The sequence below is a fragment of the Carassius carassius genome, chromosome 28 (genome assembly GCF_963082965.1).
Source record: "Carassius carassius chromosome 28, fCarCar2.1, whole genome shotgun sequence".
NCBI classification, from domain to species: domain Eukaryota; kingdom Metazoa; phylum Chordata; class Actinopteri; order Cypriniformes; family Cyprinidae; genus Carassius; species Carassius carassius.
Window position 1 is genome coordinate 10613461 of NC_081782.1, and position 26308 is coordinate 10639768.

The window sequence follows — 26308 nt, forward strand, 5'->3', positions numbered from 1 at the left end:
TTTAGGGACAATGTCCTCTGAGTCCCAGGGCCTGCATTTCCCATCTGTAAGCAGCAGCAGCAGCAGCTCACCGATTCCTTCTCCTGGCGACCCTCAGTCCTTCGACCATCTAGGGTTGCCCTGTATTCAGATGCCAGAATCACAGGTATTAATCATTGCATTTTGGGATTTGTTTTCATTTTTCAATCAATTTTGTATTAATTTGTTTTGAATTACGTCATTTTATAGACTTGTTTTTTTGTATTCTTTTTACAGAACTATCAACCAGTCAATAAACAGGTAGGTAATAGACAGACCATGAATGAATAAATAAGATGTTTTATCTTTCTACTTACATCGTAATACAAAGTAGATAGATAGATAGATAGATAGATAGATAGATAGATAGATAGATAGATAGATAGATAGATAGATAGATAGATAGATAGATAGATAGATAGATAGATAGATAGATTGAAATTTTTTTGGAAAAATGACATATAAGATAATCTATCTTCTGTATGTGAATCCAGATGAAACTGTCTGATAAGTCCAGACTGTTCTGTAGTTGCCGCTTTTTAAAAAACTGCTGCTCACCAGCTGCTCTGATTATGACACTCTGTCATAATTATTACGGTTTGATGAGGACATGAACCCCTGCACAAGGCACTATTAAAGGACACAAGACCCCAGGGCAGAAATAGAAGTATTTCATCCTGCCTTTTCGTCAAATCCTTTTGATTTAATATTAATTAATTATGGCCCCCAGGGAAGGCAGTATGTCACATTAAATGCTTTTATGGACTCTTTAGCAGATGAAAGATCTTTACGTGCTACTGCATTTCCTCTTGGAAAACTGCTTCATGTTAAAGAGTGCATTAATTAGAAATGAAACTGCAGTGCGGCTTTACACAGAATATGTTTCACATATATTGATACTATAAAATTTTAGATTGTATGACATTTCTTATTGATGCAGGTTTGATAGAGGTTTTTACATGATTTTGTTGTTTATTCTAGTGTCACCAGAGCAATGTTGGAGAAGGGTTTGCACCGTACTCCCAAAGAGAAAGTGTTCCCTACAGGCAGAAGAGTGCTGAGCGCTGTCGTAGACACAGTGTAGACGGAAGCCCTGTTGGACAAGAATCTGGCCTAATGGAGAACAATCACTACCATCCATACAGGCGTCAGTGCAGCGAAGGAGCCATCAGTGAGGTTCAAACCTTCAGTTGTTTTAGAAGAGCTGGATTGGTTGGAAAACTCACCAAAACTGATGGAATGGAGGAACAATCCTCTTGGACTCCATTGAGCACTGATGTGGAGACCACCAGTGTCATGGTGAGAATAAGGGACTTTTTAACACAAAAAATTACGATTTCTTGTTCAGGTGAAAAAAATATGATTTTTCCACAGAATATTATTTAAAGCCATTTTCATGTTAAATGAGAAACTAAGTACACTGCAAATTGTAGCTTTAGAATTATTTTATTTCATTCAACATAAAATTTATTACACATTAACATTTAGGCTACAATGGCCTAACATAAACTATGAAACATAAAAATGATTTGCGAAACATCTCAGTATTTTTTGTTCATACAATGAAAGTCATTGGTAACAAAACAGCTCTGTTACCAACAGTCTTCAAAATACCTTCTTTTATGTTCCACAAAAGAAAGTAAATCATTCAGGTTTGAGTAAATGATGACAGAATTTTATTTTTGGGGGGGGGGAACTATCCCTTTAATGTTTTATTATTATTATTATTATTTATTTATTTTATTAAATGATGCTCTAAATAAGAAACTAAATCTGCCAGCAGGTGGCGTTAAATGTCTTTATGAGTCATTCATTCGAACGTCTTATTCATTCAGGAATTAAGTAAACGGCTCTCTTATTGAATAGGCCTTTGATTCATTGATTCACATGATTCGTTCAAAACGCAGATTGATATAGAAACTAAACAACGCTGTGGTACTCGGAGATGCGAAACAATTCTGCTATGGCCCTGCATCAGATTAGTCAACAGTCAACTGTGTGAAATGTAAGATGACGTACATATTTGGGGGCAGGGCCAGTGGATTAACTGTGTTAAAATATTTTAATTGCGTTATTTTTTTGATAACTAATTAAGTTAACGTGTTAAACTGACAGTCCTACTAAAGTCAAGATAACCTACATGGCATGAAAGCTCTTTTAAATTCTTGCCAGGGGCAAAAGACATGGAAAGGAGAAAAGTCAGGCAGATGTGCAAGCAGATGTCCTTATTACACTTTCTAAAGACACATTAATATATGATATGTCAGCATTAAGTAGATCATGGTCTTTTCTTGGGGCAGGGAACTCAGCAACCCTACAATGAGTCTCAGATGAGCTCTGAAGAACCTCCCAGCTACACGTCAGTGAACCATCAGACTTACAGTCCCGTTAGTCCTCAACAACATCAGGTACACCTGATAGTGAAAGAGTGAAAGAATGTGTGATATACTGATTATTTAAACTCACATTTAAAGGTTTTGGGTTGATAAAATTTGCTATGTTTATAAGAAGTCTCTTATCTCACCAAATCAAAAATACAGTACAATAAAAACTGTAAGATTGTGAAATATTATCATGTGTTTTCTATTTAGAAATATTTTAAAATATAATTTATTCTTGCGATGGCAAAGCTGGATTTTCCGCACCCATTATTCCAGTCATGAGTGTCACATGATCCTTTAGAAATCATGTTTAATTGATGCTTAAGAAACATTTCTTATTAACAATATCGAAAGCTGCTGCATTATATCTTTGTGGAAACCATGGTGTTTTTTCATGTTTTTTCATGTTCAGCATTTATTTGAAATAAAATTCTTGGTAACATTATAAAAGTCTTTAGTGTCACTTTTGATCAATTTAATGCATCATTCTTGATTAAAACAATTTAAAAACGCACCCTGCACTTTTAAACTGTAATGTATGGCTATTTGTAAATTATAAGGAAGTCAGTATGACTGCTGTATTAGCCTTGGCATGTTTAAGGTAGAAATGATCAAATGGTTTTGGATGCATGTTCACAGTCAAAACATTGGCAGGAAGTTCTGCTACATCTTTAGACTGACAAATAACAAAGACTCGCTCTTGTTCAATATGGGTGTAGTATGTGATTTTTTTTTTTTACTACTAATAACCACACAATTGTTTTTTATGTGTATGTCTGTCTCTAGTTTTACTCTTCAAGAGGAATAGACACTATTTCACACTACTATAACCAAAGCCTCTCATCAAAAGACAATTCTGTCCAGACACTCTACCCTAAACCTGTCTACTCTTACAGGTATGTCTGTGACCTTCAACTGTTCTATCCTGGTAAACGAAGGCATCTTTTCAAAGCAGCTCATTCTCTAAAACATCTGTTCACTGTCATCTGAAACCTGTTAGCTCTAAATAGTCTCAGGTCCCAACATATTATACAAGTTTGTTTTAGTCAGACTGTCAGTCTGTGCATTAGTAATGGAGATTTTTCAGTGATTCTTTCTGCACGTTAAATAGTTACACAGTAGGTGGTGACAAGTGACAGTATAATAAGTAAGTCGCTGAATTAATTTAACCGGTTCATTCAGGAACAAAACATTTACAGTACAACCTAACTGCCATTCTATTTAAAATGATTTTATTATTCTTTTTAAAAACTAAATTGCAGACAGCTAAACTATGTAACCAGCAGTCTGTAATAAAAAGTTTTGATTCCTATCATTATTCATGTGAATGTGCTGTCACTTTGGATAAAATTGCCTGCCAGATGCATAAAAATATAACTTACAACACATCCAAACAAATCAAAATAAACCAATGCATCACAGTTTGATTGGTAATGTTTCATTGTTGAATATTTCTTTTCAGTATTCTCATCTTTCTGGCTCTGAGGAATAGCAAAACAGGCAGTCTACCAGTAAGTGAGATCTACAGCTTCATGACAGAGCATTTCCCCTACTTTAAGGTAAACTGCACTTCTGCATCTCGGAATAATTTTTACATCTAATATACTTTGATCTACAGTGATACCTTGGATCCTGACAGAAGCCTGTGCATGATTAATGTAACAAATACAGAATGCAATTAGAGTTATTTAACAGGAGTAATTTCCTCAGGCTTTGTGGAAAATGCCTGTTGTAGCATGATCTTTATTTACCTGATGATTTGGTTCACCCTCCTCTTGAAGCTGTGCTGGTGAAGGGATTTACAGTGTGACATTATTTTGGCTCATCATTAGGTAAACATGCAGATCCAGTGTTGACTTCACTGAGGGAAGGGCTGTAAGTTATAAAGATGCTGGGGTAGAGAAATAAATGCTGCTATCTCTATTTTAGATTAAAAAATTTCTGTGAAAACCTTTGAATATTCTAGAAACCAACTTAACAACCTCTTCACAATGCCATAATGAACCACTATTTAATTTGTTATTCCTCAGACAGCACCTGATGGCTGGAAGAATTCTGTCCGACACAACCTCTCTTTGAACAAATGCTTTGAGAAAGTGGAGAACAAGAATGGGAACTCTTCTCGAAAGGGCTGCCTGTGGGCTCTGAACCCAGCGAAGATAGAAAAGATGCAAGAGGAACTTCACAAGTGGAGACGTAAAGATCCCCTGACTGTCCGGAGGAGCATGGCCCGACCAGGTATGCAAAGGGATCAGATTCCATTAGGCAAATACTATCATATTCAAGGTCATATTTGTTGGTCTGAACATTAAATGTGCAATCAATTTCCCAGATTACCCAAATTCACCTATGCAATATGATTATTTTAAATGCAGTTTATACGTGTGCTCCTATCCTTTTCTAAAAAAATTAATGTTATTTTAATGCTAAAATGTTTACAAATTTAAATATGTATGTTCAGAATAGTGTGTGTGTGTGTTGTATGTTTTTTATGTTAAAGTGTTATTATATATGCTCACAAAGACTGCATTTATTTGATTAAAAATAATGTAAAAACGAATTTATTTCTGTTAAGGTCAAAGCTGAATTTTCAGCAGTCATTTCTCCAGTCTTCAGTGTCACATGATCCTTCAGAAATCATTCTAATCACTTCTAATTTGGTGCTCAAGAATTTTTATTTTATTGTTTTTTATTTTTATTTAATGTTGAAAAATGTCGTGCTGCTTAACATTTTTGGGGAAACTGTGATAAATCTTTGTAACATTATGTCACTTTTGATCAATTTAATGCATTCTTGCTGAATAAAAATAGTAATTTCAATATTAAAAAAAAGAACTTACTGACCCCAGATGTTTTAGATATTACACAATATTGCTTGTTTATATGGTAAAATATATATTTATATAATGTATATTAAAAATATTTATTTATGCTCATTGTTTTAGAGGAACTGGAACGTCTTCTTGGGGAGAGACCTGAAAAATTGAAGTCTCTTGGAGCTCACTTTAGTCTACCAAGCAGCCATACAAATTCTCAACCTTTAAGAGTTGCCATGCATCCAGCTTACGCACACCAACCTGTCCATGACACAAGCTTCCCGCATCAGCAGTCTCTCTACAACCTTTTACCCTCTCAAACTGTCATCCCACCTCCCCCCTACTTATCCCCTGGTCCTTTATCTTTCTCATACTACCCCCCTGTCACCCATCAGCCCAGTGCCGGACATCCCTCCAGTCCCAGGACAGGCTGCTTGGATTCCCCCTTACCAGCACACACCCCACCAAGCTACAGCACCGCCCTGCAGGCTGGTCACAGCACTACAGCAAGCATGCAGGAGCTTCTGCTGGATGGAGAAACCAGTAATGATGTCGATGCATTAAATCCCAGCCTCACAGATCTACAAATACATGGTAAGATCGGGTTTGAAACATTGGGCACGTTTGCAGAGGTCGAGCTGCTTTGTTGTTCACGACTTGTTGTCTGTCTTTGTTTAAAGGGAATCTTTGGGAGGAGCTAAGGAACGACAGCCTCGCTCCGGATTCACTGGTAGTCATGGACGGTCTTAACCACATCAACTCTGGGGACCCACCGGTGGGTCCAATATTGCATATGCCTAATTCTCAAAAAATCAAAATAACAGCTGAAGTGGTTAATCAAAACCGGGATAGTGTGGGGGTCTGTGGGGGTTTAGCAGAGACTGATGTTGGGATGCAAGGCAGTGTTTCTGAGCTTTATCTCAGTGGGCTCTACACAACCCCTATTCCTCTGCTATGAGAAAAACAAATAAACCCTGCGTCATCTTTGCTGTCCAAAATAGAAAAAGGTTTATATTTTTGAATGCCTAAAAGTATGATTTCTGTGCTAAATGATGTGTTTGAGTTATAAAAATGACATTAATTTGAATGTTTTTATTGCTTAAATGCAGTATGCTGTCAAATCCCACTAAACCAGTTTTTCTACACTGAAAAATTCGGTCTAGAAATTATTTTTTACTCACAATTTCTACCTGATAAAATATTGTAAACCTTGGCATAACTAAAAAAAAAATAATAAATTCCCATGAAGTTATAAGATTTCATTAATTCACATAATTTTAGTGTTTTGGGACGTTGAATTAAAATAAGAAATATATATTTTATTAGTTGTTGTGTTAGCTTATTTTAATGCTTGTGTTAATCTTAAGTCATTCTGAGGTTCCCTTATAAGTTTGTGGAGTCCCCATTAGTGGGCTCTAAAATAATTCCATTGATATTTTTGGAAATTCCAAAAAGTTCTGTAAGCATTTAATGCTCAAAATCACTTGAATGTGGCCTAAATAAAATTGTCTAATATTGTTTGTGGAAATTTAACAATATATTAATATTTAGTTGCTTTTGTGCAAGTGTTTTTAAGTGTAAAAGTGTTTGAATTAGTAATATTTTAATAAGGTGTTCTAGACTTATATAGTTAGTATTGATTGTTGCATTTGCCATGGCATCCACTGGGGGATGTGGTTGCCTCTTTTATACTTTCCATAGCAACACACACTGAAAGCACTATAACAAGGCAAAACAGGTCTCCTGAATTGCAGGATTTTACTAGATCTCTTCAAGCATAGGTCACAGTTAATTTTGTTTGTTAAAATTCTTTAAAAGTTTCATAATACACCTGAGGTGGGCTCATCTGATCTATTGCACTACCATAACATAATCTTTAATCAGATGCATAAACGATCAAGGCATTTGTGTTATAATAATACACTGTATACAGCAGATCAATGCATTTTGCTGTATTTGAACTGATTTGAACATGTAGCATATAGCAATGTGTATTACTGTAAATTATTATTATTTTTGCCCTTGGTTGTATCATATATTAGTCTTTTCTACAGAACTATTAAGTTTGCAGTCAGTCAGTCAGTCAGTTTTTTTTTTTTTTTTTTTACAAATCAAAGTTTTTATTCAGCAAGGACACATATTGATCAAAACCTTTTACATGGTTACGAAAAATGTATTTCAAATAATTATTTTTTTCAATGTATCTTTATCAATTTATTAAAAAAAATAAAAAATAAACAGCACACGTTTTGTCAGTGTTAATAATAATAAATGTTTCTTGAGCACTACATCGGCGAAATTACATTTTAAAATGTATTCAAATAGAAATAATATTTCACAATATTACGGTTTTTACTATAATTGTGAAAAAAAATGCAGCCTTGGACAGCATAAAGGATTTATTATTAAATATTCTTACCAGTCTCAAACCTTCGGATGATAGTGTAAAGTTTAAATATTGTTTTATATGAATGAAACCACTATGGAGGAGTTTTATGTTTAAAAGAAATGAATTAAATCAAACTTATGATAATTTAAAGAACTTTGGAATTTTTATTTCTCATTTTTTTTTTTTGTTAAATCACATGAAACAATTGACACAGATATCTATCACTATCATTTGACAAAATTTGCTATTAAAAATATGTGTGACAAGATATATCAATATAAATAAGAGCATATTAATATAAATAACATAGATTTACATCATCGACCAAATTATGAAGATTCAAAAATTAAAGTGAGAAAAATAAAAGCAAAACCAGGCCTATTTGTAGGAATCCCTTCTTTTATACACTGCATTGGCCACTGTATCTTTAACCAAATCAACATGATGCTCTTTTTATGCTTTAGAAGCCTTGAGCGAAATCACTGTATAAACAGTTGTTTAAAATTATTTGGCTTTGGGCTTTGAAAAACATAAAAAACAGAGCTTGCAATGAATGCACATGTGCACAGGTACACTCATATCCTCGAAGAGACAGAGTTATCACATTTACATGATTCTAAGGTAAATTGGTAGTACAAAGTAGTACTGGCCCATTTTGAGCAACATTCTTTTTTTCTCACACACACACATACATATCCTGAGATCGGGATGTTTTTTGTTTGTTTTAACCGAACGCATCATCACATATAAGATTAGATGCCACTTTCAGTAGATGTTCCTCTGCCGGTCCACTGCAAATCAGTGCAAAAGGTGAGAATGACTTCCTACGGTCCGCCGTTGTAAGAATAATCTGCCTTACTGTGCATCACAAGCTTGTTGTCCACAAAGTAAAAGCTGTCAGATTGCGTCTCATAAGGGTGAAGGACCATTTCACGCACTATGGAGGGATACAAGAAACACAGTGCCACATATTGGGTCAAGCCAAAAGATCACAAACTGATTAACAGCAAACAGTTGATAAAAATATTTAGAGCTTACTTATATCTTCAGACAGTGGTGGGAACTCATAGATGTGTTCACAGGTGTTCTTACTGCTCGGGATGCAGAAACCAAACTCAAAGTCAAAGCTCTTCAGCAGCTGCCCACGGAAATAGTGCCTCTCGATCATTCGGAAGTTGTTGATGGGAACATCGCCTACAGTGAACTCCACCCTGTGGAGGTGGGAAAGGACACATTTCAGGGGACATGCAGATTTTTTTTATTATTATCAATGTTGAAAACAGTTGTGCCGCTTAATATTTTAATATCTTTATCTCACAATTACCTTACTAAACCAATTTTTTATTACATTTTACTCTTATCAGCAGTTATCTTTGATTATTCTTGTTTGTAGGACTAATGGTATCATATTGTCTTTTCATTACAGCCTTTGAAGATGGTTCACATGTTACAGTACAGTACTTTTTTACTTGGAAGGAAGAATCAGTATGTTTTTTAAAGTATAACCCATTTATCTCAAAATATCAAGAAAAACTTGATACATCATAATATGACCCCTTTAAAGGTTAAGTCAAACAGACTCGAGTGTGATTTCAGGCTAATTTTAGGTTGCAATTAAGATCAAGTGTAATCCTGCCACTGATTACACTTACGTGGCGCCAACCTGGCGTAGTCGGAGAAAAGCGGGGGTGAACTGGTAACGCACAAAGCGCCCGGCGTTCTGGTCAAAGTCCGTCCTGCCCTCCCCACTCTCTGTGAATCAGAAAGGAGTTGGCATTACCGAACAAGCCTTTGAGGGGCTCTTGTGCAGCGTATTGCATCTAAATGGAAATCAGGGCTTTATGGGGAAAAAAATCTAAACAAGCCTTGCATTTAAATGTGCAGTCTGTGTAGTTGGAGTGAGGAAGTGAATTTGAGAGGTCTGCTGGCTCCTTGCCTACCTGTTGTAGGGGGTTTGGTGATCTCAAAAAGAACTGTGCCTGTCTCCATGTCTCGGATTTTGAACCTGGTGAAGTCGATCTTGTGTATGTTCTGCTCTGGACCACAGAGGTAATCTATGGAAACAAAAACAAACCAGGGTGTGCTGTTAGTTCTGACTCTCATTAGTTCATCATTTGTAAGATAATGAAATACGAAGGGATCATAAACACAATGTGATTCTCTCCAGACTTGTCGTAACATTTCAAAATATAAAGCTAATCACTTTTTAACACTGGTTATGCGTGTGTGACATCGGTCACATGCATCAAAGACATGCCTCAGGGCTGAGAGCCATACCCTTGTGTGATACACTGCAGGGACAAAAAGAGCTATTTCTGTTCTCTCTGATGTTGTGTGGAAATGACATTGATGACGACCATACACCTTCTCGATTCATTACCTGCCTGCAGGGACTGATACTGTTTGGAAATACTGTCAGAACAACAGGAAAAGAGATATACTGACAGACAAACATTAATAAACATATGCCTATTGATTCAAAATTGAAGCTGTCTTTAACAGTATGATTGTGCTGTTTTGTGTAAAAAATGGCAGTTGGTTGGATGTTTTGCTTTAGTAATAATGTGCTGTATTATAATGACAATAATATAGTAGTGTGTATTCATTTATATGTATATCCGAGGGTTGCCTTTGTACTTTTGACTTTTATGATGGCTGTTTATGTTTATTAATTATTATTATATACCAAGTAATATTTTATGTAACAGTAGTAATTATTTAATAATAGTATTTTGTATTGGACAGTGTTTATGTGTTTGTGACAGTGATTTTAGTTACATTATTCTGCCATTAGATGGAGACAAGTGACTGTTTTATGAGTGAGTCAGCAGTAAAGACATTTATATTTAAAGAAACTGAAACAGGGGTGGAAACAAGATAATATTTTTACTTTCAACAACACCTTTTAAGATGTGGCCAACAAATGCACTGAGCAATGCTGTCACCGGAAATCATTAAAAGATGAAAGGATAGTAGAACAAAGATAACGCTTTCCTCAGTGGACGTTCAAACTAATGTTTTATTGTGAATATGAGATTGAGCTGAAGAATGAATGCTGTATCAGATGCACACTTGCTTAGTCCATCTCTCATCATACTCTTCTCTAGATAATATAGTGAGCTTTTAATACAGCTTTTAATGAAGCAACTCAATGTTCCTTTGTTATAGTTCTAAAGTGTTGTTTTGGAATTAGTACTGGAGGGTTGAGCTCAGCTGTCTATAGTATAAATGTCAACTTGAGATCCGAATATATATATATATATATATATATATATATATATACAGTACAAACCAAAAGTTTGGACACACCTTCTCATTCAAAGAGTTTTCTTTATTTTCATGACTATGAAAATTGTAGATTCACATTGAACTGGACCTGGATATATATATACACACACACACACACACACACACACACACACACACACACACACACCTGATTTTGAGTCTTTACATTAAAATTTTAATGCAATGACAGTGCAACTTAACTGTCCAAATACTATATGTGGTAATTTATTTGTGGCCTGCAGTTAATGACTTGGGTCAGTCCAGTCTTATCATGAGTCCCTCTTTCCTCATGCCAGACTCCCAGAGGAGGCACATGAGGTGCGAGGAGCAGCTGTGTCAGCCCTCTTCTCCCTGGGATGGATTATACTTAAGAAGCTTACATTGTTCACCATCACATGGCACAGATTGGGAGATGCTAAGGGGATAACTTTTGAGAGGTCCATCTCTGCTAGGATGACACTGAAATGAGCTCAACACTACAGGCTGAGTATATCACTTCCTTCCCGTGGGACAGTGCAGACGTCCCACCTATCCTTTACCCAAGCTTCCTGTTAGTTAACAGATGGGCAACACTGGATTTAGCCAATCACTTGAGATATTTATAGCTCCTCTGTTTCAGAAGTCTGCCAAGCTGAGAAAGGGAAGGCAAAATACTTACATCTGTTCAGGCTGTTTTTAAACAGCTTTATATTGTGGTTTATCAATGAAATAACCATTTCATACAAGCATGAAAATAATTATGCAGATAGAATGTCAGTGTTAAACAATCAAGCATTGATTATTCATAAAAAAAAGTAATATATATATATATATAAAATGTCCTATGAATTTTTACTCGTTTTCAAATATGTCCCGATGATATAGACACATTCGCACAAGAGCCGATTCAGAGCGGATCACTGAAACTTGAATAGACAAGAAACAGATACTTTGCACATTTCACCTTTTTTTTTTACCGCACTTGCTTATACCACAAAACTTGCTTGTTATATCAACAATTTTATAGCACTCAATAAATTGTTCAGGGAAATGTTTTGTTATGTTTACTTCACCTCATGAATTGGCACACAGTGGGACCAATCTACTGTATATGTGCTAACACTGCTGTGTGTGAGTGCAAAAATACAAATAGTCAGTGAAGAAGTAAAGAGTTACTACAGATGATCACAGTTCATGTCAACATAAATAATAGTGCATATTTTTAAGTGTAAATCTCTGTAATTTAAACTTTATTTAGTGAGTTGTGCTTTAAAATTAAAAAGATAATCTGGACACAACACAGTATTTTTAACATTAAATTAGCTGATAAAACAAACAAACAAAAAAATACTGTTATCTAGTTATATAGTTCTAGAACAACATTTTCATGCTGCAGGCGTCATAAGTGGTCAATTATTTTTAATATTGATAAGGTAAAATATTAATATAACAACAAAATAATATAATATTTTTATGGTGAATGCATTATTATAGGTGTAGTCAATCATAAATGTGTTTGACTGATATATTTTAAAAATAAAATAAATATCTAGTTTTCATAACTCAGTTTTCATGATGGAGGCCTCATTATTAGTGTAAATATTTTTTATTTTAAAGCCCAGTTGTCCAATATCAGGACAATTGGCTGAAAAACCTCACATGAAGTGGGCAAAGCTCCTGGTTTGTTTATAAAGCATCTGCTTTATTTGTGAACTATAAAAAAGTGAAAATGTGCTATGGTTACTTTAATGAGTTATTTCTGCTCATTCCTTAAAGATTTATTTGCTTGTTTAACCTAACATAGCCAGGTCAATTCATTTATATTAAGCTGTATCTGTGTGATTTTTAGATTATCTGACCAAACGTCAAATGTGTGCAAATCATTATCAAGATAGAAATATTCAGAGCAATGTGGCAGTCAAGTGTCAGTGTAGCTTTCCAAGCCACCAAGGATCCTCGCTTCACTGCTTCTAATGCTGTCACCTAGCAACATATCTTCTGAATCCAATCCAGGATAACTACCACCTGTTATTTTGGGGTAAACAAAAGGACTGCTGCATATAACAAACACAGATTATGTTCGATCAAGCGTTCATTTACAAGACCACACAGGTTCATTTAGATTTATGAGGCATAATGTGCGTATCTAAACACCATATAATTCATCCTCTATTAAGTTTCCAAACACTCTAAGTAAAGTGCCAATCGGAGCAATTAAACCAAAGATAGAAGGGGGGAGCCGTTTGCTAAAATGTCAAACCATTTCCCTAATGAAATCGCAACATTTATTAAACATGACTTACATTTATACAATTTCATCACTTAAATATACTCTGCATTCTTGTTTATAACAGTAACATGAGTTGAAGAAGACAAAAAAGCAAGCTTGCATACAAATCTCCACTTTCCTCAGATCAGAAGCATGTATCCTTAATCAAGAGCAGCTTTTATTTTTAAAGCGCTAATCCAAGTGATTAGCCAGACATCTTTATTTTTTAAATAAAAGAGAGTGATTTCTCAGCAATCCTCTTCCACGCATTTGTGCATATGTTTATTCAAATAGATGTTTCAAAGCTCAGGATAAGAATACACTGTTTATTTTGTCAACCACAAACCCCTCACAGTTAATGACTGACAGTGATGAAGTGATGACAAAGATGAGACAGAGTAGCTATTATTTCCACGTGAAATATTCTTTATGGGCTGTGAGAAGTCATGAGATAAGGGTAACAGTAATGCAAATGTCTTAAGTTGAGACAGTGCCAGTGCTGTAAAAACGGTTAATGATCTGAAATCTGTAGAAACTGAGCATTTACATTTAACATATCTGGTCTTCGCTCAGTTATCTTTGTTTAAGTGCCAGATAGAGTGGCTTGCATGTTGGAGCAATGAGCAAGAACAGCCAGACAACAGCTCACAAGCAACCGGAGTCAACCAGCCATACTAAAGCTTAGCATCTGAGTTCCTGGTGAAGTGATACATTCAAAAATTTTAATATATATGACCAACAAGGTCCTTTTTAATTGTAATTTAATGGTAAGCTAACTAGTGAAGAAGAAGCAGTCCCTGAATGAGTAAATCAGAATATCATTAGTCAAATCAAATTCTAACACTCTGCATTATGAATCACCATCAAATCATGATCAGATTAACTAGCTAAAATAAAGTTTTTATTGGATATTTTTAGCTATTATAGATTTTATTTCAAGTAATATTGTAATGGAATTTGAGTAAACTGTAATAACCCTACCACTTGTTTAAGTGTGTGCTAGTACTTAAACAGTAATTCAAGTAAATGCTGAAGCCTGTTTTGAGGAAACCTTCCCAGACAGTATGAGCTTCAGCAAGTGTAATAACTCTGTAATCTTACATGGACATAAAAACCTCCATTAAAAATAAATAATGGATGCACATTATCCCCTAATCATAATATAGGCTATAGATTCTGGAAATATTTTTTGCAAAACAATCACACCTGAGAATCAGTTAGGCTATCTCAGTTAACAGATAGGCCTGTGTAACTTTTGTATTTAATTACTTTTTTTTTTTTTTTACAGACTTTTTAGAGGTCCTTTAAAATTTGCCATATTTGTTGTTGATTAAAACAAAAAATAACTAGCCTATATTTCATACCTTTTTTCTTTCTTTCTTTTTTCTTTCAGACTATTTTATGAAATGCCACTGATTACAACTCAAAATGATATATTTGACTAGATGTTTTCATATGAACAGCCATTCATTAACTAGCCTACGTCAGATTAAAAGACAGTGATTAGTAGGCCTACGTGTTTTGATTCACTAAAAAGAACCGGCTCAAAAGAGTCATTCATTCGCAACGCTGATGAACAGTCATGAAGGAATCACTCTCCGAGTATTTTACCACGGTGTTCCGTCGCTTCGACCATACATAATGGATATATTTCTGAATTCTCAGCCCATTCATCAGTTAACGTAAAAGCATACGTCGTCACTCTCAGTCAGTAGGCTACATGGAAATGTCCACAGTGTTGTTTATTTGCCAAGGAAGACCAGAATAAACCATATCACTGGGTTCGTTCGGCCAAAATGAAGACCATACAAAGACGCAGACGCTAAATGAAATCGTTACATCGAAGCATCATTCTGAATGAAGACTTCCCATTTTAAATGAAGTTCCGTACTTAGAATGTCACAGCGCGAGTCTGAATAAAACACAAACCGCGAGACTAAACATGCAGGAGCGAAACCTGAAATTTCGCACTGGTAAATGTGCAACAGTGTAAGTTAGCAGAGCAGCTTGTGAGCGGAAGCTTCCTGTTTGAGAGTGATACTGATGTTACTGAACTTACTGTCTGTGATCTTTTGCAGCCCGAGTACATCCTCCGGTGTTATTTCTGTGCTTTTTAACAAAACCTCTTCAGTCGTACACGGGACACCCGCGTCGCAGCCTTGCTTGACTTTCATCTCTAAATGCGATACGATGCTGCTGTTCGTGCACGACTTGCAGTCTTCGCAGCAAACCTCTCTGGCAAGGGCCGTTTGTTTGCTTGCTTCACCTCTGCTGGGTTATGCGTTGTCGTTATTTAACGCAGGCTTTTATGGATACAAGAATAGCGCGTTCACCTCCCCCAGCCAGTTAGTCTTCGAAATATATTGAGATATTTTACTCCTTCTTTCCTATAGGGCGAGTGGCTCTCGCTCTGTAATCTGCCTGTCTGTCTGCTGCTGGAGGTATTAAAGCAACCACTTCATGTAACAAACCGAGCAAAACCCGAGAGAGAACAGTATAATTAACTAGCGGAAGGAAGTGGGTAGACGGTTCGAAAGTCACTTCTGTTATAAAGTAGTGTTTGCTGTTTCTTTTTGATCAGACTTTTTTTTTATTCAAATAAACACACACACACACACACACACACACACACACAGAGTATCTATCTATCTATCTATCTATCTATCTATCTATCTATCTATCTATCTATCTATCTATCTATCTATCTATCTATCTATCTATCTATTAACCCTTATGATAATGAACCATGGTTTTACTACAATTCATGAGTTTGTGTGCCCACACAGTCCACTTTTGATGGTTAATGGTAAACAAACTTGGCTTGCTGTCTTTAATGGAGGCTCGAACCTGAGGCTTCGGCTCAAGTTCAACCCCCACTGCGGTACTACCTGAAAAACAAAAATAGAGGAGGAGATGGGGAGGTGGAGGGATGCCGGAAGAATTGACACCCTGGGGCCATGCAGGCTCCTCCCCAACCTACATTTGTAACTTCTTATAACCCCCCCCCCCCCCCCCCCAAAGAAACCCCATGGCCCTATAGTTAAACTATGGTAACCACAAATTAACCATGGTTTTGCAACACTAAATGAAGCTGAGCCTCAGGTTCGAGCTTCCATTGACCACAGCAAGCCAAGTTTGTTAATTATTAACAATCAGGAATGGAAAGGCAGGCAAGCTCATGAAAACCATAGTTAATTTTCCATAAAGGATTTTTTTTTCATATATCAACCATCCACTACAAGCTAGTGTGTATCAGTTGTTTAAATTTTTCTTGTTACCTCATTTATTATGCATGATGAATGATATAAATAATGTATTCACCTAAATGCGTTCTCAAGTCTAAGCACTGTTAATATGAGAGCAGAACAATGAATTTAGGACACTGTACAATAATTGTGCTTAAAAGAGGTCATATGATGTTGCTAAAAATAACATTATTTTGTGTATTTGGTGTAATGAAATGTGTTTATGCGGTCTAAGGTTAAAAAACACATTATTTTCCATATACTGTACATTCTTTTTTCTTCTCAATGCCCCACCTTTCTGAAACATGTCGTTTTTTACAAAGCGAACTGGTCTGAAAAGCGAGGTGTGCTCTGATTGGCCAGCTATCCAGTGTGTTGTGATTGGATGAATGCATCAAGCGTGTGAAGGAAAGTTACGCCCCTCACCAAACTGTGATGGCGTGTGTCCCAGCTCGAAACAATAACACCCATTACAAACGAGGCATTTGTTGCATCCAGTAGGGACATAATTACTGATCATAATGACTTACACTGTCTTTCTAGTGTCTAGTGTCCTCTTTTGGAAGGCCAAACAAAGTTGTTTTGCTTTTACAATGAAAAACACAGCTTCTCCAGGATATGGCAACAGTAATAATAAAAGTTACACCTTCTTTCTTTGCTTGAACATTTGGGCAGCGTTTTGCAAATCTTCCCACAACGTGACATAGACATGTGAGGGCGTGTTAGATCGAGCCGTTTTAGGAGGGTGTGGTTGACTAAACTTTAATAAAGAATATCTCTTTGGATTAGAGACTTTAGTCTTCGCAACTTTACAGATCTTCTTTATGCACCAAGAGCTTGTAACATTTCAAAGAGAAAGGAAAACTTGAAATTGCATCATATGACACGTTTAAAATCTTTTATTTTTTAGTTTATTTATTTTCAAGTAAATGTGTTTTTAGATGCCAGCATCCCTGAGAAAGATAAAGTGTTGCAGGATCTCCTCTATTTCATAAATAAAGGACGCCTGAAATCTGTACCGGGAACAACAAGAAAAAAAAGCAGTTCTCCTCTTCCCATCCAGCCTGCCATGTTGAGAACCCTGATGATCACGATACTGCTTGAGCTTCTAGATTCTAGAAGATGTGCTGTGATGAAGCAGGAGAAGGTTGAGTATGCTGAAGTGCTGAATTGCACCTATTTCTGGTTCAAAGACTATTCCCTGCAGGGTTTAGCAGCTTAATTAGAAATTGATTAGCTTTAGGTCATTTGTGGATGGTAGATATTCTTATATAAACCAATGAAGCAAAATGAGAGGGGGTTTGGGTAGAGCAAAAAACATGCAATGCTGCAAAACTATCGAACAAAAATGATGAATGCTTCAAGAAGCGTTAAATTTGGGACATCAAATTGTTTTATCGATTTGCTATACTTATTTTTAACTAAGTGGTTGGTCGTAAAATGCTGTACTTAAAAGTGGTTCTGCAACCAGTCATGACACACATGAACACATGATAGTTATTCTTATTTAGAGCAGCTCTTTTTAAATATGAAGATTTTTTTTTTTTTACATTCCACAGGGTTTCTCTGCAGGGTTTTGTTGTGTCCACCTGTCCATGCCATTTGTCGTTCCTTATGCCATCTCGAAGCAGCCTCTGGGATGGGTGTGCATGTCCCTTACTCTTCGCACAGACTGGATCTGGGGGTGATGTGCGCCCCATTCATTCCAGTGTTTGTAGGATCCAAATTCAAACAGGTACTGATATCCACGGTAGCCTGGATACTGATATCCAACCCACCTAAAGTAGGAATGATCATAGCATATGTTAACTGATAAGATGACATCAAATAGCTAGGTAATCATCTTTTTGTAATATATAAGAGATGCTAAATCACTTACGTTCCACCATTTACTTTAATGCTGGCGACTCTGTCCTGGAAGCCGAAGCACCACAAACTTGGGATGTCCTCATCAGAAACCTCCATCTTACGACCATCAAAGTTCATGCATTCATACAGGCAGATTCTATGGTCCTGTGGGTCCTACATGTAGAAAGGCCATAAGTTTGTTACTGTGTTCCTGTGTTGATTGGTTGGGGATGAAGTGGGAAATGGAGTGATGTAACGGTCACCCACCATTCTAACGGGCCGGACAGACATGAGACGATCACAACGGTAGCTGTTGGACCAAGTGTCCCAGCGTGGGTATTCACCCCTCTCAAGCATGAACATCTCACCGGACATATCCTGTTGTTCAAAACCTACCCATCTGCAAGATAGTAAAGGGCACATGTACTGTAAATGCTCTGTTTACATCTCATGCATTTACACTATGGAGAAAATTGCGTTTTTATGGAATAGATTTTATGATAAACAGTGCTAGTTAACAGTGGTTTTGTGTGATTGATTAGATGTGGAGTTAACAAATAAAAAGGAATTCTCTTTTATAACATTACCATTAAACATTTTGGGTTTGTTATGATTTTTTAAAATGTTTTTCTATTATGCTTAGTGCAGCTTATTTATTTAAAAGAAAGAAAATAAATTAACCAACAAATAAATAAATAATACAACTGTAATAGTATCAAATAGTATTCTAATTCAGATGAATAAATGAAAGATGAATAGCCATTAGTATTACCAGGATTAAAAATTTTAAAACGTATTTTTTTTTAAATCATTTAATTTCTCATTATTTTTTAAGTTATTTAAATGTACAGTATTTAAACCATTTAAGTAATTTAAAATAACTTATCTATTTCAGCAGTCTTTAGTGTCACGTGATCCTTCAGAAATCATTTTAATATGCTGATTAGTTTTTAAGAAAGATTTCTTCTTATAATTATTAGTGTTGAAAGCAGTTCTGCTGCTTAATTTTTTTATGTAAACTGTAATATTAAATTCAATTCACTTCAAGTTTATTTGTATAGTGCTTTTTACGATACAATAATTGCAAAGCAACTTTACAGAAAACTTTACAGTCACTTTTGATCAGTTTTAACAAATCTCTTCAAAATAAAAGTATTAATTTCTTAAAATAATTGTATCCAAAACATCTGAATGGTAGTGTACATCATTTTTTTGGTGTAATAATAATAATAATAATAATAATAATAATAATAGTAATAATAAACAATCACCATCATCATCACCACCCCCATATATTCTTCATTTTTCTTTCATCTTATGATTATCATTATTAATATCATGCATATGAATTGTCAGATGGTTACTTACGGCCCACACTCCACTCTGATGGAGCCCACATGATTGAAACCCTTGTCACAGATGTTACGACACTCTCCACTCAGCTCCATCATGCGCCCTTGGAAATTCTCATACTCAAACAGATATATCTGTTTAGAGAACACACAGTTAAGACAAATAATTCAGCAAGTGCTTCTTTGACATCACACATGTAATGGCAATATTAGATGAAAAAGTGAGAATCTAGTAAGAACATGTTATAGGGCAGATTGGACTTACTCTGTTGGAGCTTATTCCTGTGGCATAGCGACTACCCATACTTCCTTGTACAGCAGTGTGTGACATGGCTGAAGCTGTTAATAACAGAAGAGTTATTGAAGTTAAGCTTAAATAAAAGATTGATTCAAGATTAATAATTTGTTGAAGTCACACACACTATATAGACAATCATTATCAGTGTTGGGAAATCAGTTATGTTATTTTTTTTATTGTCTTTTATATAAAGCAATAAGTTTGAATCTTTCTTACTCAAATCAGTGAAAAAGCATCTAAATCTATATATCTTTACCTTTCCCAAATCACTAGAAGTTTATTTAAAGGGCAGCAAAAACTATATTGTGAAATATTATCTATATATATATATATATATTATGTATTCTTTTGATGGCATTACTCCAAATTACTCCATTTACTACAAATTACTACAGCCATTACTCCAAACTGCAGTGTCACATGGTCTTCAGATATTATTTTGATATCTAAATAATCTTTACTCAAATCAGGCAAAAACATCTAAATCTATATCTATATCTTTATGTTCCCCAAACAAGCTTATTTAAAGGACAGCCATTCTGAAATAACAAAAATTGGTTTCTTATTAAATTGGATTTAAAGAAATAAAACAAAAACTGTAATACTGTGAAATGTTATTACAGTAAAAAAGAGTTTTCGATTTTTATATATTTTCAGTTATAATTGATTCCTGATAGCAAAATTGTCATTACAGTAGTCTACAGTATTATTTATTAGAATTTATTCTAATATCTTATCTTTGTACTCAAATCAGTCAAATCAATAAAAAAATCTATCTCTATACATTCACAACAAGCTTATTTAATAGATTACAGAATTTGAAAAAAATTTTTTTGGAAATGTTATTACAATTTTCTATTTAAATATATATTTTTAATATTCTTTATTCCTGATGGCAAAGCAGCTATTACTGCTGTCCTCAGTGTAACATGATCCTTCAGAAGTTATTCCAATACCTAGTAACCTTTGTACTCAAATCAGTCAAAAACATATATCGCTATACATTCTCCAGTCACAGCAAGCTTATTTAAAGTGTGGCCATTCTCAAATGTCCACCTCCCCAATCAAATCTCACCAAGATTTTGCAGTCAGGCACAGAGCAATGGAATGCAATAGGAGTGCTGGCAGAGGAAAGGATGCCAAGGCCCGAATGTAAAAGGGATCCAGGCTTCGAAAGGGTTTTATATACATATATGCCAGCAGTACTTCTAGAGCAGAATGAGACCAGGCTATTGGCTAAAAGTGATGGGTGTTTGGAGGGGTTTGTAGTGCAGGCTTATCTCTGTGACCCTGCTGACTCTGCTCATTGCTTTGTTTCAGGCCGCGGCTGGATGTCGGATGTCTACCTCCATCAGCAGAAAGTGTGGCTCTCCACAACCCCTATCTCTTCAACTCTCTCTCTCAAACATGCACTCATTCACTTTCTACAGCATAGCAAGCAATGTGCTGACCTCAGTAGACTAACCACAGACCTCTCCATTGAGATAAAGAGGACTTGTTGTGGTTGTGGGACATTTCAGCAGTTTTATTTGGTGGTTACAGTTACATTTTAAGTGGTCAAGGATTTGGAGATTAAGTTAAGAGTAAAAAACAGATGTACAACATATGCCAGACTATTAAATATTAAACAATTACAAATAGTGATGCATGTAATCATTCACACAGTCAAAAGCATTTGACAATAAAAACGTTTGTCTCATTGAAGAACCACATCGACACTGAAATGATTAATCTTCTTATTTACTTGAATGCCATCATTCACACTCTTCATTTTACTGAGTCATGCACTTCCTAGTGCAACACTGGGCCCCATCCATGGAGCCTGCTTTGCATGAAGTCAAAGAGGTGGGCAGGACATGGATGTTGAATGGATGTGCTTGTAAGGGCCTATTGTGTATGTATGCATATGTTTGCGAGTATGTAAAGGCAGGTGGAAGTGGGTCTCTGAACCACTCTGTGCCTGTAACTGTGGTGAGAAGAGGGTAGACGAGTCTCAATGCAGGATAAAAAGGGACTTTTAATGACAGATAACACTTAAAAACCATAATTCTTTGACTATCTTTAAGCTTTACTGGTGGTTGTGATGCTTTTACCAACTATTTTCGAAAACCTGGAAGTCACTGTTTCTGTTGTCTTTGCTGGAACAATCTTAAGTCGAAACAGCTTGCTTGTATTTATCCAAGCATGTGTGTTATGCTGTATGCTCCGGTCATATGTAAAAACATGCATGGAATCATTGTGCCTGGCATCCACTCCTGTGGCAGATGCCAGTAGGCACGATGTCTCCCTGGCTACGGCAGATGGCATTGTGAGCTGGGTAAAGCCAAAGGCTCAGTCAAAAACAATGAGGCATGGGGCAAAGTGCTGACTCCTGCTTGCCCTGTGGCCAATCTTCCCTTTCTGTTATGCTACATATAAATAGAGCCCTTAGTTGGTGGTCTGGAGACTGTTGTGTGGAACTCCTGAGCGCTTGCAGCTATTTGTTGGGTAGGTCAGGTAAGCCCTTCATGGTTGTCCTTTCAGCCACTGTAGTCATCTTTTAGCATGCTTTGCAAACTCAAACGAGGGTTGCACTATCATGTATACACAATTAAAAACTCAAACATAGCAAGCATATATGTGGGCGGTTTTCACAAAACATGTATGGAAACATTTTTTGGATATTTTTTTTTGTCATATTGGCATTTCAGAAAATTTTATGTAAAACAAAATATTAAATTAGTATTAAAATAAATCAATTAAATTATTAAATTACATTAAAATGATTTTTATTGGAATTTCAGAAAAAATTAAATGACTTATTGGTATTTCAGAAAATATTAAATGTATTAAAATGTATTTAAAATAAAAAAAGATTAAGCATTCTATGCTTTGACAAATTTTTTTTTTTACTAACGCTTTTGGCTAAATCTTATATAATTTATGCAATTTGTAGGTTTGTGTAGGCCTCATGTTTTGGCCATAAACCTGTCTTTTCTATTTCAGTCAACTGTGGTTTTATTCTGCTATGTTTGGAATATATCATCTAAATCAGCAGAGAAAATCAGTGTGATTTATTTTGTTAGGTCTAACTTGTTGGAGCAACAAAGGCATTTGTCTGCCATAACTTTCTTGTTCATTATCCCCAGGCTATTTGTACAGATGTCACATATGATATAGAACCCACACAATTATTTAAAAAATTTTTTTTTTTTGCATATCTCTGTTCTTCAGGTCTATCAGCATTGAGATAACTTCAAGGATGGCTCTGACTAATCCCATGCCACTTGGGCCATGGAAGGCAAGTAAACAATTGATGGCTATGAAATCATGCATGATGCTATAGAATGTTTTGGATCTCATCTTTGTTATGTCTTTGAATATGTGTGTAGCTCACAGTCTATGACCAAGAGAACTTCCAAGGCAAGCGCATGGAGTTCACCTCAGCCTGTCAGAATATCATGGAATGTGGCATGGACAATATCCGCTCTCTGAAGGTGGAGTGTTGCGCGTAAGTCATGCACTCACAGACACACACATTTAAAAGAACCCATGTTATTGTTGTATTATGCCAATTGTCTGTGTTCATGTGTACAGCTGGGTGGGCTATGAACACTCCAGTTTCTGTGGGCAGCAGTTCATCTTGGAAAAAGGTGACTACCCTCGCTGGGAGTCTTGGAGCGGCAGCAATGCCTACCACATTGAGAGGCTAACGTCCTTCCGGCCAATCTGCTCTGCTGTGAGTCTGAAACCATGTCAACTGATCAGTGGTGAAATGGTTTAGCAGTCTCTCCAAATAAAATACAATCTCTCCCGTTGTTATGATCTGTGCAGAACCACAAGGAGTCAAAGATTACCGTCTTTGAGCAGGAGAACTTTATTGGAAACCAGTGGGAGATAACCGATGACTACCCCTCTCTCCAGTCCATGGGCTGGCCCTCCAACGAGATCGGATCAATGCAGGTGCAAAGTGGGGCGTGAGTACCATACTTGTCTCTCTCTCTACACCAGGGTTGTCCAATCCTGTTCCTGGATGGCCACTGTCCTGCAGAGTTAAGCTACAACCCTAATTAAACACAAACAAACCATTACAAGTATTGCAAAATCAAATACTTCTCTACTATATAATATGGCAGTAAAACAACAAAACTGAAGCTGTAGCTCACATGACCATATTAAGATTAACTTTAACAATATTCATACTTGTGCTAGGAAGATAACTTACAAATTGTAGTCTGTTACTGATTACAAATTACATGACGGAATTTATATTTACTAATGCAATCTATTAGATTACTAAGATATCCTAAATATTTTTTTATTCATTTGAGATATCTTTTGACATAATTTGCATATAACATAAATTAGATGGGGGTTATTGTGTACCATATATATATATATATATATATATATATATATATATATATATATATATTACATATATACATATTCCATTTATTCCATTGTAATCAACAACATGTAGTGCATTAAACATAAAAAATGCAGAGGGTTTGATGAAAAGTGAATAATTAACTAAATCATAAAAATGTAAAATTAAGATTAATAAATTATGTTAAAATATAAAACCTAAATAAAATGATTAAGTAATACAAATAGAAATGTTATTTAATATGTTCACCATCATCAGAGAACTGTGAACATGCAAATGTGACTATAAACTATTGAAATATTTACATAAATCGCAGGGGTCTTCATGTAAATATTTGAGGTCAAACTAGTTTTGCTGATTCTCTGCATTTCATGAACAAACATTAATGTACATGAAAATGTTTTATTCTGTAATTTTTTTTTTTTTTTTTGATTTTGAGGAGGGGGCATTTAGCTGGGTTAAGGGGTAAGGAAAAGAAAAAAAACTAAAACCTGTCATTGTTAGCACTTAATTTCTGACTGATGTAAAAAAGAAAAAAAAAAAAAAAAACCCAGCACCGTTCATAATAAATAATTTTTTTTAAAGTTGCAAAGTACGTTTAAATTCAAATGTAGCATCTTATCAGACAGTATGTGATTTCAGATGCACTGAAAGTCTTTAGACTCACTAGAAACTTCCAGACAAGCAGGTTGAGCTGAAATCTGCAGGTTGTTAGTTGGACACCCCTGCAATACACCATTAGATTCAGGTGCTGTAATATTTGAGATGCTTGGAATAGGGTCTCAGTTTGCATTTGTCATGTTTTTTCTCACTTCATGTAGCTGGGTTTGTTACCAGTACCCCGGTTACCGTGGTTACCAGTACATCATGGAGTGTGACCACCATGGTGGCAAGTACAAACACTACAGGGAGTGGGGCTCTCACGCTCAGACCTTCCAGGTGCAGTCCCTCCGCCGGGTTCAGCAGTGATGGCAGCTCGCCCAGCTCCCTTCTTCCCTCCCCCACCTCCTCCTCTTCCTCCTCCACCTCTTCTTCACCTCCACCCCTTCATTTTCGATACCAGCAAGCCCAGCACAGGCTGAACGTCTGGTGCATTCGGTAAATGTTTACAGCATTTTCTTCTTTCTGCGTGCCATCGATTTGAAAGAAAAGAGTGAGAGGAAGCAGACTGATTCTGTGAGCAGCACAGTGGTGTGACTTAAGCTTTGCTCCTTATTGCAGTCATGATGCAGTCTGTGCAAAAGAGATCAATAAAGGTACACTTATGGAAACTACCTATTGTGAGTGTTTGTTTGATGCATGTATAGTGTAAGCTTTGTTAAAAGGCCCAAATTCTAATGTCACAAAATTGGAACATCATTACCACCAAAATATCCAATAACTATTGTTAAAAAGACTTAATGACCAAGGGTCTTTGAGTTCTGAGACAAAATAGGGTAGGGACAAAAGAGGATGAAAATAAATAAAAGTTAATTTATCAAGGAGTTATTATTTTCACCTATTTTTGGGAGCAGTGTTGATTTTCCATGTGTGTCACAGGTCATGGTGACATGCAAAAACAATGTACCAAATATTATACATTTTGACAACTCACTTTGAGAAATTTGTGAACTGAACCTACGTACATGTTGGATTCAAATGATTTTTATTTTAATCAATTTAATCATCACAATCATATATATATATATTGGTCTTGGCTACTATCTTCAAGAAATGCGACATTTCTTCTTGAGATTCACGCCTGACGTAGAGAAACAGCGCCATTCGGCGTTTGTCAGAAGGTAAAGCTCAGGAAGCTGTCGCTTCCATTTAGCAAACAAACAATATAACAGGCTGGAGAAAGAAGCGGAGCAAGACATGTGCTCTCCTAAACTTGAAAAAATTGCAACATAATGTCTGTGCTATTGTCAGTGCTGGTCGGTATGCTTGCTGCATACATACTGATTTATTACATCCTGTTTAAAGGAGCCAAATCTAACAGCAACGTGACTTTAAAGGGAAAACAGCTATTGTCACAGGTTGGTGTCATTAAAATGCTTTACATATTAAACAATCC

At 35.8% G+C, this 26308-nt stretch overlaps 4 protein-coding genes across 4 annotated transcripts; 2 read left to right on the forward strand and 2 right to left on the reverse strand.

Annotated features, from left to right (window-relative positions):
* On the forward strand, nucleotides 1–6321 carry LOC132108408 (forkhead box protein N1-like). Its single transcript, XM_059515116.1, has 9 exons — nucleotides 1–145; nucleotides 1000–1317; nucleotides 2319–2426; nucleotides 3186–3295; nucleotides 3862–3958; nucleotides 4430–4637; nucleotides 5345–5809; nucleotides 5896–5958; nucleotides 6046–6321. Exons 1-9 carry the CDS (start codon nucleotides 11–13, stop codon nucleotides 6171–6173), a joined length of 1632 nt encoding a protein of 543 aa, XP_059371099.1. The 5' UTR covers nucleotides 1–10; the 3' UTR covers nucleotides 6174–6321.
* A 1471-nt stretch (nucleotides 6322–7792) lies between these two features.
* unc119a (unc-119 homolog a (C. elegans)) lies at nucleotides 7793–15622 on the reverse strand. Its single transcript, XM_059514279.1, has 5 exons — nucleotides 15200–15622; nucleotides 9545–9658; nucleotides 9257–9356; nucleotides 8643–8815; nucleotides 7793–8541 (listed from the first exon to the last, which is right to left on the reverse strand). The coding sequence occupies exons 1-5, from the start codon at nucleotides 15312–15314 to the stop codon at nucleotides 8429–8431; spliced, it is 615 nt and encodes a 204-aa protein (XP_059370262.1). The 5' UTR covers nucleotides 15315–15622; the 3' UTR covers nucleotides 7793–8428.
* Nucleotides 15623–17997: 2375 nt separating this feature from the next.
* Nucleotides 17998–21113, reverse strand: LOC132107926 (beta-crystallin B1-like). Its single transcript, XM_059514280.1, has 6 exons — nucleotides 20959–21113; nucleotides 19851–19924; nucleotides 19602–19720; nucleotides 18501–18633; nucleotides 18265–18407; nucleotides 17998–18163 (listed from the first exon to the last, which is right to left on the reverse strand). Exons 2-6 carry the CDS (start codon nucleotides 19914–19916, stop codon nucleotides 17998–18000), a joined length of 627 nt encoding a protein of 208 aa, XP_059370263.1. The 5' UTR covers nucleotides 19917–19924; nucleotides 20959–21113.
* A 1049-nt stretch (nucleotides 21114–22162) lies between these two features.
* cryba1a (crystallin, beta A1a) lies at nucleotides 22163–25514 on the forward strand. The gene is made up of 6 exons (XM_059513704.1): nucleotides 22163–22191; nucleotides 23097–23163; nucleotides 23255–23373; nucleotides 23460–23601; nucleotides 23697–23839; nucleotides 25074–25514. The coding sequence occupies exons 1-6, from the start codon at nucleotides 22163–22165 to the stop codon at nucleotides 25219–25221; spliced, it is 648 nt and encodes a 215-aa protein (XP_059369687.1). The 3' UTR covers nucleotides 25222–25514.
* Nucleotides 25515–26308: the final 794 nt, after the last annotated feature.